At 46.8% G+C, this 18264-nt stretch overlaps 1 protein-coding gene across 4 annotated transcripts in view; it reads right to left on the bottom strand.

The window, feature by feature from the left end:
• Nucleotides 1-10846, bottom strand: part of IL2RA (interleukin 2 receptor subunit alpha) — a 48277-nt gene extending 37431 nt beyond the window's left edge. For 3 of the 4 annotated variants that reach the window (XM_013059098.2, XM_013059100.2, XM_013059101.2), the window contains exon 1: nt 10535-10846. In XM_013059098.2, the coding sequence (XP_012914552.1) occupies nt 10535-10598 (64 nt within the window). In that variant the 5' untranslated portion in view covers nt 10599-10846. The remainder of the gene's footprint in view (nt 1-10534) is intronic. The other variant, XM_013059099.2, reaches the window with a different exon arrangement.
• Between the last annotated feature and the right edge of the window lie 7418 nt (nt 10847-18264).

Here is an 18264-nt window from a genome sequence, read left to right as displayed (position 1 = left end):
TTCCTCTGTACTCCCAGACACCCTGCTGTTTCTTTGCCTGGTGTGTCAGTCAGATGCCCACCCCTTGCTCGTGCCTGCAGAGAACGGCACCCACCCATGCTTGTGAAGGGAGAAAGAGTCACACAAGTCTGAGCGAGTCTTTGCATTCAAGCCCGTAGACTCCCGAAGCCTTGAGCCTCGTCTACTCTCCCAAGATGCTTTGCAGTCAGGAAGAATGCCAAGCCAGCGAATGAGCTGTGGAAGATTATTCCAGTAAGAGGGGAGGTGCCCGTAGGGGCCGAGCTGGGAAACCACAGGCGAGGAAGTGGTGTTTGCAGGACAGAACTGCTGACCGGATGCACGAGGCTGCGGTGTCCCGTGAGCAGAGGACGTGGAGATGGACAGACGGATGGGTGGTCCCAGGTGGAAAGGATCTTGGACGCCAGGCAGAGGAAATGGGCCGCGTCCCTGAGGCAGCTGGGAAGGATTCGGGCTATTTGGTCAGGGTCAAGGCATCATCGTGAACCTTACTTTCGGGGCCTTAATCTGGGGATGGACGAAAGAGGCCTTAAAACGAGACCTGAAGGCTTGCCCAAGACGCGCATGGAACGCAGTGTCGCCTGTCGTCAGCTTGCTTCCTTTGCCCGGGGAGGGAGCAGAGGGCCCAGCTCGGTCACGCGAGTTTCTGCCTCAACACGTCTGGGTCCTCATCTGTGGAATGGGAGTAATCCCCACGCCTGTCTGGCAGGGCTGCTGGGAGGGTGCCCAGGACGGCGGGTGCAGAGTCTGCGGCCCGACCCAGCCCGGTCACACGCAGCCATCGCCGGCTCAGGCCAGAGACCCCGGGAGTGGGAAAGTGACACCTGCCCGGCTGCCGCGTGAAAGGCGGTGACAATCAGTGAAAGCCCCGAAGTGAACTCTCCAGCACAACGAGCAAGGCGAGCTGACACGCTTACCCTTTGTGGTCTCCGTGCTCCCCAGGGTGTCAGCAGGATGTCTGAGGAAGCTGCCTTTCATTTGACAAAGGGTTTTTTGGTTTTGTGTTTTTTTTTTTTTTTTTTTTTTTTTTTTTTTCGTTTTCCTTTTTCTTTCTTTCTTTCTTTCTAACAGTTGTTTGTTTTGCTTTCCACTTAAAATGAGGAGGTTTTCTCTTTACAAAGGTCCTTTTATTCTAAATCAGGCTCTGAAGAGAGGTGTCGCTACCGCAGGGGCCGGAAGCAAGACACCACAGGGCTGCTCAGCTGGGTTCAGGGCCTGGCCGGGCCTCGTGGGCGGGGAAGCCGTGGTGGCCAGGACACCTGTCAGGTACGTGGCCTCCTGCAAAGTCAGCGCCCCCAAAACTCCCGGGAAACTCACCGGGCTCCCAGACGGGAAGAAGCTGACGTCACTTCGGTTCCGGGCCCCCACGCACACCGTGGGCAGTAATTCCTGTGCCCCGTACGTGGTATCGACACAGACCCACCTTTCTCTGAAGGAGATGGGCCAGTGGGCTCCACGGGGCTCCTTTCATTTTGAAATGAAAAATAAAAAAAAGAAAAGAAAAAGAAAAAGGGAAAGAAAAAAACCAACACAGTTGCTTTGCTTTTAAGTAGTGATGAGGGGCCCTTCCCTTCTTCCTTGGAGAGGCCCCTGCTTCCAGGGCTGGGGACCTGTTCGCACACAGTCGGGGTGCGGGGGTCGGTGGTGCGGTCTCTCCATGTGGCTTTGCAAACATTTGGGGTCCGTGGGAGCCTCAGGCTGTTCTCCAAGGAATGTCCGTGCTCCCTCCCGAAGTGTGTCCATTTTCTCCAACACGGAGTTTCTTGAGCAAGAGAGAGAGCTTCGGCAAACCCTCTGCTGTATGATTCGGATATTACTGTCATTCGGCGTCCGTGGTGTTTGATTTTAATAACTTTAGCAATTAATAATGACAACACAATGCTCCCAGTGCTCCCTTCTGTCCCAGATGTTGGGGTAAATGCGAGGCAGCTCAGGACCAGGCTCGCAAGACGAAGGAACGTCTCTGTGTTCCCTCCGCTCTTCCTTCACACTTAGATCTTAGCCCTTACCGTGTGTGGTCATTATCTCTGCAAGATATTTCTCTCCTCCTCGGTGAGGAGTTCCCGACAGCCCAGGACCGGGCGACCACATTCATCTCTGACCCTGTATCTGACACCTAGTAATTGCTCAACTAACAACTCGCCGATCGATATACAAAGGAATGAACTCGTAACCAGGAGTCCTGCCACAGACGAGACTGTCCTCAGCCACCCTACCGCTTCTCTCTTCCACCTGTCTGTCCCCTGTCCCTTAGTGGCAATGTTTGCTAAACTCTGAGAAACTCCACAGCAGAGAAAACTCCCACCATCACGCCTCGGGGACACGGGGACATATACTTGATCCTCACCTTTGTTTTTTTTTTTTATTTTTTTTTTTTACTGCTGAGAGTACCAAAAGCAGCAAAGCTTCTAAAGAAAGTGTCTATTTCAGGCCCAAACAGAAAAGAGTGGGTGATGCTGTGGGCAGAGATTCCTGAACCTGGCGGGGTTGACTCATGCCTGAAGGTGCTCAGAATTTCCTCTGTTTTGTGGGCGGCTGGGGCAGACTGGGCTCCACCGAAGCGCTTTCTTTGAAGCCGAGTCAAAACCGAGTCGAGCTGCTCTTGGGGGTGCGGGGAGGGGGGCGGTGGTGGTGGAAAGAACATGGGAGAGGAGCAACAGGAGTCAGAGTTTAAGACCCCAAGGAAGCGAGGGGACTGGAGAGGTCAGTTTGGTCCCTTGACTAGAGGCAAGGGCGGGCATGTGGCCCGAGGGTTTGCGTTATGGGAACACGGACCGGGGACAGCACTGCAGGAGCAGTGAGCCATAGCTCGGAGACACTTCCTTTGACTGTTCACAGAGTGAGAATCAACGTCTTTCTCCATGCGGCCCACGGATTTATGCCCTTAGCAGCAGTTTAGAAGAGTGAAGAATGCAGTCTCCCACCCCAGCTCTGCCTGGTTGCGCTACGCTGCGCAGCGCACTTAGCCTCTGCGAGCCTCAGTGTGCCCGCTGTATAATGGAGGTGACAGGGAGGCCTTCCTGACTGTGAGCGCTACCCGAACGGACGCCCCGCATTCCCATAGTCCCTGAAGGAGTGTGCGCCGGCCATGGCTCTCCGCTCCTGTTAGGGTACTAGGCGGAAACCAATCAGCCTGCAGGAGGCAGCAGGCATGGGGACGTGGCTTCCAGGCGGGCTTGCCTTTCTTGGCCCTCCGGTCCCAGGTCCCAGCCGACCGTTTCGCTCACCTGCTCCCGTTTCTCCCCTCACCCTGCGGCCTCCCCCTTCAGGCGGCCGGGCTTACTGGGGCGATTCTCCCTGATCTTCAGGGGAAAGGAACCAGCTGCCTCTTCAGAGCTTCCTTTTTATTCCTTAGAAACCTGCTGCTCTTGCTTCTACTGGTGGGAAAATCACTCAACAGCTCCTGGTCTCCAGCCACCAGCCTGCTTTCTCACGGCATATGGCAAGAGGCCGGTGGGGAACTTGCAGAGAAAACAACCCCAAAAAGCACATCTGACCATTCAGCCTCCTGCCTTCCACCCTGGGGCAGGCCTGCCTCGAGGCACAGAGCTCTGACCTGCAACGTGCCTCCTCCCCTCTCCCTTCCCGGTGAGGTCGTCACCCTCACTTGTGTGCCTTAGAGTTTTCTCCTGCCTGAAATCATCCTGTTTGCAGGATATCCGGCACCGAGTTGAGTTGTTGATCAAAAGCCCCAAGGGTTGCGTGCGTGAGGGCACTGGGATGGGTTGTCGGGAGGGAAGCTTCTAGAATCTAGCCTCATGGTACGTGGTTAGCTGCAGCCAGGTCGGGGCAAAATATGGATGTAGGGAAGTGAGACCCGGACTTTCTGACCATTATCGGGGGTCATATGGTCCTGCTGATGCGGGGCCAGTGATTCATCGTGCGAAGGAAATCAACCAAACACCGCTGGCATGTGTAGACGCCTAGAGGACGAATGTGAGGGGAGGACTCAGGAGCTTTTTGTCTGAGCAAAGGTATGTTTTCATCAGAGAACCACCAGCACCTTGAGTCTCATTTTGCTCAGCACGTACACAGAAGCTTCGGTTAATACATGAAATAGGGGCCTTTTACTTCCCTGCGCTCGTCAACTCCTCAGTGTCCATTACAGAACCTGATCCATGTATACAGCTTAGCAAAATCATTAGAAAATACTGTCCTCCACCCCATGTCCTGAGAGTCACAAGCACAATTTCAGAGTCATTATGTCCTAGAGCCATGTTCTCTGAGAAGACTTTCCAGACTCTCCAGAAGCAGATTACCCACACCCTTTGGATCGCGATGGCACGCGTTGACCTCGCCACGTACTACTCTGGAATATTTGATCTTGTATCTTTCCCAAATCAGTTTTCCCATTGTAGTTGCAAGTTCTACGCTGGTAGATACAATGTGTATTTCTTCTCTTACATGGTAGCCTTGCTACTCAAAATGGGCTCTTTGCACCAACAGCATGGGCCTTATATGGGAGCCTGTTTGAAACCAGAATCTCAATCCTCACCCCAGAGATCCTGAATCAGAATCTACATGACCATATTCCATGGTGATTTGTAAATATATTAAATTTTGGGAAGTACTGCATTAAGTCCCCTAATCTTAGTGAATAGAAATGAAATAATGGAATCAGACAACCACGGGAACCATCATTTTGTGGATTTCAATCCTAAATGGGTCTTAAATCTTTTAAGGAACTTAGGAAAAAACTATTGTGTCCAGTTCTCATCTCCAGAGAGTCTACCCTAACTGGTCTTAACTGGTCTTGGGTGGGCTTGGATATCCTTTGTTAAAGCACTCCAGATGCATACTGGGAACCTCTGCTCTAAATACATTTCCTGGTGAGACTTGCGTTCTCTTACCGGTGGATGCAAATCTGGGAGGAACCGTAGAACAAGTCAAATAGCCAAAAACTATCTGAGTAATCTTAGGGGGGAAAATACCTAAAATACCTAGAGATGACTACATTATCATTTGCCCCTAAACGGGTGACTTATTTGAAACCCTGGTGGGGGTTCAGCGATGGGCACTGACTCATTAGCAGATACTCTTGGCTCTCCTTTGGCCGTCTTCTAGAAGGAACTGCTCAGCAGACCTTTCATCTCCACAAGCAGCTTGAGGGCAAGGACCACACACTCCTTCATCTTGGTGATCCTAACCCACCAGTGGACAGCTGCTGGTGTACCACCGAGACTCCATGTAAAGATGTGCAGGAATATTGGACTGGAATTTAAGAGACCTGGATGCTAATCCCGGATCTCTGTTTTCCCTGGTTGCCTAGTGTTTTTGTTTTGTCGTTGGCGCCCATCTCTTGCTGTCATCCCTGCCTACAACCATGCCTCTTAGGTTGCCTTTGCCAAGCCAGCTACAGCTTTCTTTCCAGGGAGGGTAACTCTCTGTGTCTCACTCTCTCTGTTTATGACTACCAGTGTAGAGACGGTGAATATCAGTTCAGGATCTTGCCAGGTGACCGTGGTTTACAGGGAGGCTACAACCCAGAGAATTATACTCCAGGTTTTGTGTGTGTGCGTACATTTTTCGAAGGAGACAGAGCTCATCAAGTTTTCTCAAGGACTCACCCCTCAAAAAAGATTAAGAACCAAAAAAGCCAGATGGATTCTTGCTACCACAATGTTCTCCCTGTTGAGATGTTCAGGCTCTATATGGAGGAGTGACAAATGAGTTGATCTTTATGCAATGAGCTTCTCTGGGCATTCTCCCTCCCTTGATGCTACCTGGGGCATTGGCTGACTCTACCAAAGAAGAAATTCCTGAAGAAATATTAGGAAGCCAAGAGAAGAAGAAGGTCCTTAACTGTCCTTAAGCTTTCCTCACATGATACCTGCCCCGAGGAAGAGCTGGACAAGAGACAAAGATCTCAGGAAGTTTAGAGTCTCCCAGGAGATTCTGAGGGCTCCTGGGTAGGCCATGGACTGATGTCAGGGTGGCACACATGGTCAGCCTGAAAAGAAACTGTCACAGATTCTAAATCCAAAGGGATCAGAGGCTCTCACTTCAGCCTCCTGCCTGGTTTGGCAAATCTCTCCACCTTATGTGATAACCTCGGATTGGAGCTTCGCTCAGCCACTTCCAGAGAAAGAGAGCCCTTTGTGGAGAGGAAAGGAGCAGAGGAATTTTTACTCCAAATGTTTGGCCAACTGGAAATTTGCCCAACACAAATAAAGCTATGGTTCAAGTTGTACCCTTTCAGAGACTTCCCCTTGCCCATGGCTTTTCTGCTTCTCACCACCGTCCAGAGTTTGGGGCAGGGCGCAGGCCGTGGACTGGATTGTGCTTTCTCTCCTAGAGCCGAAAACCTGTACTTGTTTGTGATCTTGGCTTTGCAAAATGTGAAAATCACATATCCTTAATTTCATTTTCAAGGAGGGGAGGTAAGATATCTGGGAGGGAGGCAGAGGGGAACCGGCACGGAAGGTTGGAAAGACACCAGAAGGCCACCCTGTCCCTCTTCCTTGCACCCCTCGATGGCCCCAGAAGTGGCCAGACAGCTCTACTGGAACATTTTCAGGGACAGAGGGCTTGTAACTTTTGAAGCCGTCCATTGAATGAGGACCTATCCTTTTCTCGCGGGAAATGGCCAAGGATAAAGAGAGGAGAAACAGATTCCCACTCGTGTAGGACCGCTCCAGTGAGGAACAAGGAAATGGTTTGAAGGCGAAGACTCCCCGAGGAAGCAAACAAGCAGCAGGATGCATCACCAACCCTCGGTGGTGTTTTGGTCTTGACGCTTACAACTGCGGCATGTACGGAAGCAGTGGGTCATGGCTAAGCGCTGTGGCGTAGCTTTCAAGAGTTGGAAATAACCTGCTGTGACATGCCAGGCTTCGCTATTCTGCCACTTCAATGTCTCTTTAGCCCAGACCTTGTGTGTGTCTCTTCAGTCTGGAAACTTTTTCGTCTGAAAATACCCTCACTTGAAAATGCCTTTTAAGCAGAGCTTATTTTAGTTCCTTTTCAGAATTTTTGACAGAACAACAAGAGTCTCAAAACCTTCTCTTTCGTGCTTCTCATTTTATAGGGAGAAACTGAGGCCCGGGGAGCGAGGGGCAGTTTGTCAAAAGTCATGCTGTTCACATGTTTGGTCTTCTATCCTCCAACAATGCTTGTTAGGATGGGCCTTGGCTCACTTTCAAGGTTCGATTTTCTCCCAATTCTTCTCTCCACTGACCTGAGGTGATAGACCCCACTTTCTAAAGGAACGTTTCAAAGTTGTTTTTGTTTTTAAGTTTCTCCTGACCCCTGGGCAAGGAGGGAAGCAAAGAAGTTCACTTGAACAGCTCCCATGTTGTGGAATAGCCTGACTCAGGGGTGACTCTAGCTATTACAGCAACAACTTCCACCCGACCTAACAGAGAAGTATCCAGAATCCTCAAGACTTAGCCAAAGAAATTTAAGAATACTTCTCTTTGAGATGAGTGGGTCCAAGTGTTGGAGTTCTAGGAATCAACAAGGGTTCTTTACTAGCCCCTCTAACTGACCATGGCTGAAGTCACTTTTTTGCGTGCCTTGCTTGGGTCAAATCTAAAATGGAGCGTCCGTACAGGTGACGTACAGCACTGCCTATGTAAGACATGCTGTTTTAAGAAAGTAGCAACTGGGGTGCGCCTGGGTGGCTCAGCGGGTTAAAGCCTCTGCCTTCGGCTCAGGTCATGATCCCAGGGTCTTGGGATCGAGCCCCACGTCGGGCTCTCTGCTCGGTGGGGAGCCTGCTTCCTCCTCTCTCTCTGCCTGTCTCTCTGCCTACTTGTGATTTCTGTCTGTCCAATAAATAAAATAAAATCTTAAAAAAAAAAAGAAAGTAGCAACTGATCTGTAAGACATTCCCTAAGCTTACCAAAGCCGTCTCTCCAAAGTGTGTCTTGAACATGAGCAGAGTCAACCATGGTAACAATGCTTTGGGATCTGAAGAAATGGAATGCTTAGATGTGGAGAGTGAAGCATTTTGGGTTTTAATGACAAACTTGAAGAGGGGAAATCCCAGTGTGGGCAGCAGTCTTTACAAGAAGGGATAATTAGACAAAAATATCATCTTAATGGGTTTCCGCACTTTGGGTTTTTTTTTTTTTTAAATTTAGGGGATGAAGATTTGATCACAGAATTCCTAGAATGAAAGAAAGATGATGAAAGCACAGATAAACTTTCAGAATTTCCACAATTCTGAGAAAGGTGCCTTCGCTAACGTGCCATGTTGGTAACATCAGGAGAATTCTCTTTTTAACCACATCCCAGGACCCAGTAATACAGAGACTAAAAACACTGAAGTTGACTAATACATCCTCTGCAACCCATCACAATTTTAACTGGCGGCTTTGGAAATTTTCAGAATGAAAATCTGCCTTATGAATCAGCTAGAAATTGCATCTGTTGACAGTCTGTTTGATTTCGTTAGAGACCTCTCCCCCCTGAGGAATAAAAAGTCTTGTTTATTTTAAGACTGGGTTCCTCCTCTTGGAGGAAAAGGTCTAAGATGAGGTTCTTTCTTATCCTGGGGTGGTTCCTAAACTATGTTAATCCAAGAAACTCAACCCATTTCACTCTTTGGCCACCAAGTCTTCATTAGCCTCTTGACAGGACTATTTTAGGGGCCTCGCAACTTGTCTCCGTGCACCTGATCTCCCTCCACTCTATGCAAGGGTCATCTCCACAGACGTGTCTGCAATGAATGGGAAAATCGTAAGTCAGGGAGCCCCGGGTTGGAACGCCAACTCTGTCCCTGTCTGTGTGACTTCTGAGTTTTGGGTTCTTCACCCAGTGAGGTTGTGATATCCACACTGCGAAGTGGTTATGAGGATGAAAATGAGACTTAACATGTCTAGCACAAGGAAGGCGCTCTGTAAATGGTCATGGTCATTTTTATTGTCTAGCAGTCATTGGATCGTCCATTTGACCCCATCCTATATTTTCATACTCGATCCCCAATGTCCCCACATGCTCATCCAGTCTTGGGGGCCACAACAAACCTCCTGCTGTTCCCTCATCTTCTGATGTGTCTTTGGTCATAGGGCCTTTCTATCTGGAATGTCCACTTGGGCAACTTTACTGGTCTCTCAGGGCTCTCTTTGCACGCTACTGTCATGCAGCTTCTCTGTTTGTCCTGCTCACAGAGATTCCGTCACATTCTAATCCACAGTACTGCCCTGGTCCCCATGCCTTTCCTTCCCTTGCTAGGTTATAAGTCTCTCAAGGATTGAGACTATGTCTCGTTCATTTTTGTATTTCCTACGGTGTTGAGATGGGGACTGAGAGGTACTGAATAGACTTTTGGAGACCTGAGTGAATGGAAGATTTCTCATAATACTCCCACTTGCCCCACGGCCACCAAGACCATTCATATCTGCAGATAAGTCACCAGTGGCTAGCAATAACACAGGTTTACTGGAAATGTGTTTCCCAGATATGTTGTAAAGGCTTTTCTGTTCTAGCTTGGACTGTCCTCCCACTTTGCAAAGATCATAATGAAACAGAAGTCATCGCATAAACCTTCCAGAAATCATGCCTTCTTCAACTCCACAATAAAGAAATTCCTACCCCTGGGTCAGCTCACAGCTCCACATAACCTAGCTACTTCACCAAGTAAGCAAAAAGAAGTGCAGCCACACGCTTCACTTCTTAACACACCTTTCTATGGCTGGTTAGCATTATTATTCATCTAGAAATTAAGGCTATGAAATTGTAGACTTTGATATCTTATCTGTCCTTTTGGGTAAGCAAGGGAAGAAGTTATTAGAAAATTCACACTCAATTAGGGAAGGTGGTTTGAGGTAGAAGTTAGCGGTTTCTGATTTGTTAAAAAAAAAAAATCTTTGACAAAACCCATTTGAAAGGATGAATGAAATCCAAAATTTGCATATGTGTGTGTGTATATATACACATATGGATACATGCATACGTACACATAAAGTCATAAGAAAAAGTAGAGTTCTTAAAGTGAGTACACTTATGCTTTCTAAAATTTCTATAATGTTGCACATGTAAGGAAAATCCTCGATATTATTTCCTGAGGCAGTGAAAAATAACATATACATCCTCGAAGCCAAACTTAAAATTACCCCGATATTTCCTATATCGGGGCACTGAGATTACTGACATCTCAGGACATTACCTTGGTTTTAGAGAGATTCCTAGTAGATTTTTCTTGTTATCTTACACCTGGTTGGTGCCGTGAAAAACCAAATCCATTGGAAAATAAGAGGAAATTTCTTGAGGAACCTGCTCATTAGTAGCCCCGTTCACATTCCGTTATCATGCTACTCCATTCACCCCAGAGATAACAAAGACTGAGTGGCAGGAGATCCCCAGTTTCAAGCTCTGTTTATAGATCGGGGATGACGGAAGCCTAACATGGGGTCCTGGGGGGGGGAGTCATGGACAAGGCGTAGACCCCAAGATTCAACCCCTTTGTTTGCATTTTCTACGTAAGCAACTCCCCACTCCTGATTCTGTGGCTGGGAAGAGGTAACATCCATTAGCCTTACCCAGATTCTGAAGGCACCCCGTGACCTCTTACCCGTCATGTGGCCAGATACTGTGATGAAGGTAGAGATTCCCCACATCAGCAAGCTTGGCTCCATCGTCCTGGCACGTGGGATCAGCCGCCTTCTTGAGGGCAGAGGAGAGAAGGTGTTTCTTGGCAGAAGGTCAAGTTTCCTATCAACCTCTGACTCGCACCCTGCCGGGAGGACGGGAGACGAAAGGACCTCAGTCGGTCCGGACCGTCACCCTCGCTGCGGTCTCTCTAGTCTCTAGGACAGTCTGGAGTCGCTCTCATTAGGCTGCTTTGTTCAGTCAGGAAATTGTGCCTGGCCCTCTCTAGTCTCAAATATAGGAAGTGGTTTTAACCAGGTTTTTTTTCAAGTTCAATTGCTGGGAGGTGTGGGCTGGAGGGGGGTGTGTGTGTGTGAGAAGGATTGGACTTGACGTATGAATTCTGTCTTCAGCTTCACCCAGAGAAGGGAAGGGAGATTCCCCCGCCGCCGAGAGAGGGTGAGCGAGCATTTCTTGGCAGTGGTCTCCTTTCACATTTCATAAATCGACCTCACTGTGAAATCGAGGTCCTCCCCCAGACTTGCGGCTCCCTGGGGAGTCAGCAGGTCCCACACGAGATGGGTGGGAACCATGGCGGGGTCTTCAATATTGAGGGAGGGAATTGAAAAGGAAACAGACTGACCCATACTCGGAATGCATGAATGGTCTCTCGACATCTATATTAAGCCGTGGCTATAATCATTTCACCACGATGTCCAGGTTTTTGAATGTGAGGTGTCATTTTACAAGGTATTTTGCCTCCAGATTTGTCTTTCTCTTAAAGGGTCCTACGAGAAGTTGGCTTTTGGGGAACCCAGGTGGATCAGTCGGTTAAGTATCCGCGTTCAGCTCAGGTCATGGTCAGGGTCCTAGGCTGGAATCCCACATCGGGGCTCCCTACTCAGTAGGCAGTCTGCTTCTCCTTCTCCCCGTGCCCCTGCTTTCTCTCTTTCTTTCTCTCTCTCTCTCTGATAAATAAAGGAAATCTTTAAAACGTGGGCTTTGGTTTTAAACTTTGGACTCCCCCCCCCCCAAATTAAATCTTTCTTCCTTGTTGAATTATCAGAGTTACCTTCTGCTTTTCATGAAATGGTTGACTGTGTTCTGCTGTCCAGAAATTCATGTCCATTAACAATCATCTAGTTATCACAAAATATAGTTTTTTAAGTATTCAAAAGCAAGCAAAGGGAAGACCGTCTGAGCAAACCAAAGTACTTCACAGTACCAATATGTATTATCTCCACCTCTGACATTCTTTCAGAAAAGCAAGTAGCTCTGAAGACAGCCTTGGAATTCTGCAAATGAACTGTGGGTCATTTCCTAGCTGAGTGCCAGAGTCTGCAGAGAAAAACAGTCAACTGCTCTCTTTCTGGGATACTTATCAAAGTGTGACGAGATTATTTTTTTAAGATTCCAGAGTGGGCTTATCCTCACTGCTAGAAGCACGTTCAACCCCACACAGGGGAGGGCAGCAAATCCTGTTTTCTCCAGAGTCTGCCCCACTGATCAAAATTTCCAATTTAAGGGAATTTTACTAGACATAGTTATCACTGCATAATTTTGAAACAAACTTACAGAAAAATTTTAAGTACAATACAAATACCTCCTCCCAATAAACTATGTCAGAATTGTTGCCGGTGGAACATTCCTTTGCCCCGAATACTTCAGTGAGTATTTCTGACCAACAGAGAAATTCCCCAGCATCACTACAACTATCGGTTAGGCAACAGGGTTGCTGCATTACTGCCCCCTGTCCTTGGACCCAGGTTCCTCTAGTTGTCTCGGTGACTCCTCCCAGCAAAAGGATCCAGTTCAAAACCATTTCTTGCATCTCATTGTCGCGTGCCTCTAGCAGGTCCTTGGTCTTTTCTTGGCTTTCGTGACCTGACCCACTGGAAGATAACAGATAAGTCACTTTGTAGATTCTCCCTCAGTTTGGATTTATAGACTGTTTCCTGGTGATTCGATTTAGTTTTGTGTCTTTGGCAGGAATAATGTGGAAGTGGGGCTGTGTTCTTACCTCACACCCTTTCATCCCATTACTGATGACGTTTACTCTGGTCAGTTGGTTAAATAAAATGGTATCTGCCAGGTACCCCTGCTTTAGAGACACTGTTTTCCTCTTTGTATTAAATATTCTGTGATAGGATTTAATATCCGTTATTGACTCATTTATTTATATCTATGTGGACCCCTGCTCTTTTATTTTATGCAGTAGGTTATAATCTGTTATTGTTCATTTCAGTGCTCAGATTCTCCCCATTTGTCAGTTGGGGGCCCATTCAAGCTGGCTTCTCTGTCCTTTTGATGTGCCTCATCATTCCTCTTGAGTACTTCTTGCTTTGGGGGCATAAAAAGATTTTCTGGGCTCCTCTTTTACTTTCTCTTTCTCAGCCCTGGAATCAGCCATTTATCCAAAGACCCTGGTTCCTGGGCGCCTGGGTGGCTCAGTGGGTTGGGCCGCTGCCTTCGGCTCAGGTCATGATCTCAGGGTCTTGGGATCGAGTCCCGCATCGGGCTCTCTGCTCGGTGGGGAGCCTGCTTCCTCCTCTCTCTCTCTCTGCCTGCCTCTCTGCCTCCTTGTGATCTCTGTCTGTCAAATAAATAAATAAATCTTTAAAAAAAAAAAAAAAGACCCTGGTTCCTTTAGAGGAAAACAGACTTTAGAAGCCACTATGTGCTCAATGGTGTGCTCATTGCCATCGGGGAAGAACTAATCCCAGGCTCTCCCAATGGGCAAAGCTAGGGAATATATGCATGTACAGTACATGTATGTACACACACATATGCACACACACACACATTCACCCTCACCTTTCTGTCTATATGTTTTCTACACCCATCTATGCATATTGAAAATCATGAATGTGTTCACTCTGATACTTCCCAACATCCCACTTTCGATCTAATACCACAGGGTTGAATTCTAATTTTCTCCTTTCCTATCTTTTTAACTCCCTTCCCTGGCGGTGGGAAATTTGGTTTCCATTATCTCTAGTCTCGACATTTTTTGATAAAGCCCCCTGTATGTTATCAGCCTCTTACTCCTGCCACGATTCCTTGCCCCACATGGATTCCCTCCTTTCCCTGCTCAGGCTCTGAATTCCTACTCTGAGTCAACTCCCAAACTCGGAGGCAATGAGCTCGTCTTGATCAGGCTCCGACAGCCCTTACCAGGCTAGCCCTCCACACCTCACGGATGTGCTTCTGGCCCTGTGTGGGTGCGTCACCACTATGCTGGGCCCTTCCTTTTGGGGATGACCTTTTCCACTTGCTTGGGTTCCGCCACCAACCCCACGCGTGAATGTCATTCCCATCTCACGTGGGCTCAGATAGCCCTTGCCAATCGGCCTGTCTTTTTGGGCCCCTCTCACGCTGATCAGGTTCTAACTTCCCCCACTGGACCGCTCCCTGTGGGGACCCCCACTCCATTCTGCTTAGACCCTGACTCCTCCTTTTAGACAGTCTCCCCATGGAGACACCTTCCTCACTACCATTGGGCTGTGACCCCACCACTGTTCTGGGCAACTGTGCCACATTCCACCAGAAGCCACATTAGGCTCCCGTGCTTTGCTCTCCCTGAAAGATTTAGGACTGAATTGTTCAAAAAAGGAAGGTTCAAAAAAGGCTGGCTAGTGGCTACCAGCAAGACTAAAGTGCTAAAAGGAAACTAAGGCCACAATGGGAAATGCAGACACGTTCAGAGAATGAGCACTTAGGTAATGAAGAAGCAAATAAAACCATGATCGCCTCCAAGATTTTTCGTGTGCTTCATGATTTCTTAAACCCTAGAAGGTCTTAGCAATTAATATTTCTTGAGGGAAAGTGACAATTACCTAAAGTTCACTAATACTTTCAATTTTATGTCGGCTTCTTTTTCCTTTATGAAGTTAAAGTAAAATTAAATTTAATGATATTTATTTACAAATTGTTTGAGGATCAAAGAAATACTAACCAGGACTCGTAATGTATGTTTGGATTAAAGTAGACAACAGAAGTTAATCTCACAAATTAATTTAATTTCTTTATAAAATAATCAAAATTTGAAGCATGATATTTTTTGCTTTACAATAGAACCTCCCTCAGCTCCTCCTCATAATAATTAGAAGAGCTAGATCTATTTTATTTTATTAGTAACAAAGTGATAAGGTATTAGTAAAATAGATTAAATATCTTTTGTTTTTCATTTTTATTATAAAAACAGTATACAAATTACTTTTTAAAGATGTATTTCTTAGGTGCCTGGGTGGCTCAGTGGGTTAAGCCGCTGCCTTCGGCTCAGGTCATGATCTCAGGGTCCTGGGATCGAGTCCCGCCTCGGGCTCTCTGCTCAGCAGGGAGCCTGCTTCCTCCTCTCTCTCTCTCTCTGCCTGCTTCTCTGCCTACTTGTGATTTCTCTCTGTCAAATAAATAAAATCTTTAAAAAAAAAAAAAAGATGTATTTCTTATTTTTAGAGAAAGCATGTATGGGGATGAGTCAGGCGAGGGAAAGAGGGAGAGAGAGAATCTCCAGCAGACTCTGCACTGAGTCAGGAACCTGGCACAGAGCTCCATTGCAGGACCCATGAGATCATGACCCAAGTCAAAACCAAGAGCCGGCCACTCAACCCAGATGCCCCAGTAACAAATTGTTAAAATGGAAATAGTGATTTGGCTATGGGAGGCTTGGGAATGTCTTCTACTCATTTACCCGAGAAGAAAGGAAGAATGATTTTGGTGAGCTGTTGGAGGTCTCCAACACACTGTCGTGTTGTGATTGTCAATTCACTGGTCTCTGGTCTGTCACGTAACTTGGGTTCTAATTTCATCCTGTGCTTACGACGTTACCCAATTTAGCGAATACCCAACATGTATATATCCCACAGCCCTGCAGACTCACCTCTGTGACTAGAAGAATTTTAAATGGTTCTGCCACTGGGACTGACATGAACAAGCAGCAAGACTTAACATTTCTAAGTGAATATGAAAAAAAATGCAACCTGAGATTTCTTGAAAAAGGAGAAGTGAGCTTCTGAAGGCAAATTAGCTGACAGTTTTTTTTGGAGCCACGTGCAATTTCTATGCTCTTCTCTTTCCCCCTACATACCAGTGTAAGCGTGTAAGGACTGTCAAATGTGGCCTTCGTCACAAGGACCTAACCAAGCCAACAATCCTCATAAAAATTACAGTTATTTGGTTTAGAAGCTGCCCCCAAAGCATTTTCTTAGCTTCTAAGCAAAAACATTTTTACCTTATCCTTCCCAAATATGGAGACTCTGCCATTTTGCTTTAAACAATAAATCTAACTCAATGATTCCATTGTGTGACATGTTGTAATTTGAAGTTTCTTCCTAATATTAAAATTTCGCATAGGGGCGCCTGGGTGGCTCAGTGGGTTGAGCCGCTGCCTTCGGCTCAGGTCATGACCTCAGGGTCCTGGGATCGAGTCCTGCATCGGGCTCTCTGCTCGGCGGGGAGCCTGCTTCCCTCTCTCTCTCTCTGCCTGCCTCTCCATCTACTTGTGATTTCTCTCTGTCAAATAAATAAATAAAATCTTAAAAAAAAATTTCACATAAACATATCTTGACATTTGAAACAAGAAATTGTTGAAGGTCAAGCAGCTAAGGAATTCCTAGGACCACTAATAAAGCAGCACAAAAAAATACCTTTAAAGTTACTGATGGTCTTTATAAAATATTGAAATCATATTAATGAAAAGTTTCAAAATAATACCAGATCACAAAGGCCTCACAATTTTTCTGACAAAATAAGAGGACCAACTCTTGGTACTAAGACAGACTAATCTAAAACAAATAGCTGACTTTTACAGTTTGCACCGAGTGACCTTTCAGTCCTTTTTCCTGGCCTTGAGCTTTCTAGTTAATGTCACACTGCTCAGTGCAGACACAGAAGATCTAGGGAGAGGAGAAGGTGGCAGAACCATTTTGTCATGAATTATACATCAACTCACAGTGACCCTCTGTATACCAAAGCTGCTGTGGTTAATGAATTTACAGTTGAGATGGAAAGACATATGAGAATCACTGCCTCCAAGAGGTCTTTTCTAATCGTATCTACTCAGTCCTAGTACCTGTCATGCTGTCCCATAATCCACTGTTTATATGCTGTTATACTGCTATTTGTGAAGACAATTATGCGTAAAAATATAACTAGCCTAACAAAGCAACTGCAGGCAAATTCTTTGTGAGCCTATGTCCAAGTTTTGTTTCCAGCCTGCTAAAGGAGGTAATTTCCAATGAGTCCAATTCAAAGATTTCTTTTCTAGTAGGTGGTTTTGCTTTGTTTTTGGAAGAAAAAGTAGCTAGATGGCATTGATAGATTAGGCTCAAGGAAGGAACATTTGGTTAAAGGTAACTGGGTTCCTCACAGGACGGGTGGTCAACTCTGCAAGTTGAGTCTCAGTTAATCAGGAAATTGCTCAACCCTGTTACCAGAAAAGCTTGGTACTTCCCAGAAGAAACTCTTCCTTACATCAGACAACAAATGGCTGACCGATCTGCCTTATTTTAGGCTTGAAAAACAATTTTCTTATGGTAAAAAATGGCAAATAAAAATGGTCATGATAAGAACAGCAGGAAGGGAAAATTTAGTGGGTTGGTATGATCAAGGAAGGCCTAAGAATTGTCCTTGAGGGGTCAGTGCAGCCTTGGTAGGACATTCTGAGGTAACAAGGCACGGTCTGCATTTGGGCAGAAGAAGAGCCAGGTAGACAGGCGGTGGAAGCTATGGGTAGAAATGTCACCTGGATTCAAACTGGGGTGGACCATGATGGACATTATAAGATATCTGGACTTTAACCACTGAAGATGTCAAAGAGGGAGTGGGACAATACCCACATGATGCCTGAGCTGGGGACGGCCACCAGGAGATCTTGAGAGTATAGAGATGCTACGATAGTCCCCAGGCATGAAAGAATGAGGCCCTGAATCAAGTGACACAAGTTGGAATGGCAAGGAGGAATGATGTCCAGAAAAATGCAGCCTTTGACCTGGCATACAGGGGCAAGAAGTAAAGAGTGGAAGTTGTGGGCTTTGGTAGAGGTAGAACTCACTAATTTGAGTCTCATCTTTTCCCTTCCTTGAAAGTTCCCTGGGGAAGATGCTAGTGAACACGGAACAAAGGGGCCAGCAAGGGTAGGTGGGAGGAGGCAACAGGGGGTAAATCCAGGTGCCTGAGCCCGAGGTTAGGTGAGGGGCAGAAAGGCGGTGCCATTGATGGACAAGAGTTAGTTGTTCACTGTTGGTTGCTCTCTCGCTCCCACTCTGCTGGGTGGTCCTTCAAGAAGGAACTCTGTTTTTGACATTTATCATCCAGACTATCCTAAACCTTGGTTCCCCCATCTCTTCCATCACCCCACTGATGAGTAGCTAGCTTGCAGCAGAAATGATGTCTAGGGGATAAGGGAGAAGGGGGTGAAAGAGGAGCAGGTGAAGAGAAAAGACGCGAGAAATCTATCACCTTCTTTCACTCACTTTCCCCTCACTTACCATGATGGCTTGTCGTTTTGATGGCCCTTTCAACAATGCCCCTAGTCCCAAGTGGCACATATTCTCCTTTGAAAGAAAGGTAAAAGAGATGGATCTTGAATGACTGGAAGCAGAAACAAAAAATGAGGAGAAAGGCGGGATAAGGAAGAAAGAGATAAGAAAGCAGTGATCACAGGGAGGGATGGTGGGTCCGATAGGTGATGAGGTAACACAGCTGATTCCTATC

The sequence above is a fragment of the Mustela putorius genome, unplaced genomic scaffold (assembly GCF_011764305.1).
Source record: "Mustela putorius furo isolate JIRA1106 unplaced genomic scaffold, ASM1176430v1.1 tig00004033_pilon_pilon_pilon, whole genome shotgun sequence".
Lineage (NCBI taxonomy): Eukaryota > Metazoa > Chordata > Mammalia > Carnivora > Mustelidae > Mustela > Mustela putorius.
The sequence above is the reverse complement of the archived record's forward strand: the minus strand, read 5'-3'. Positions and strand labels throughout refer to the sequence as shown.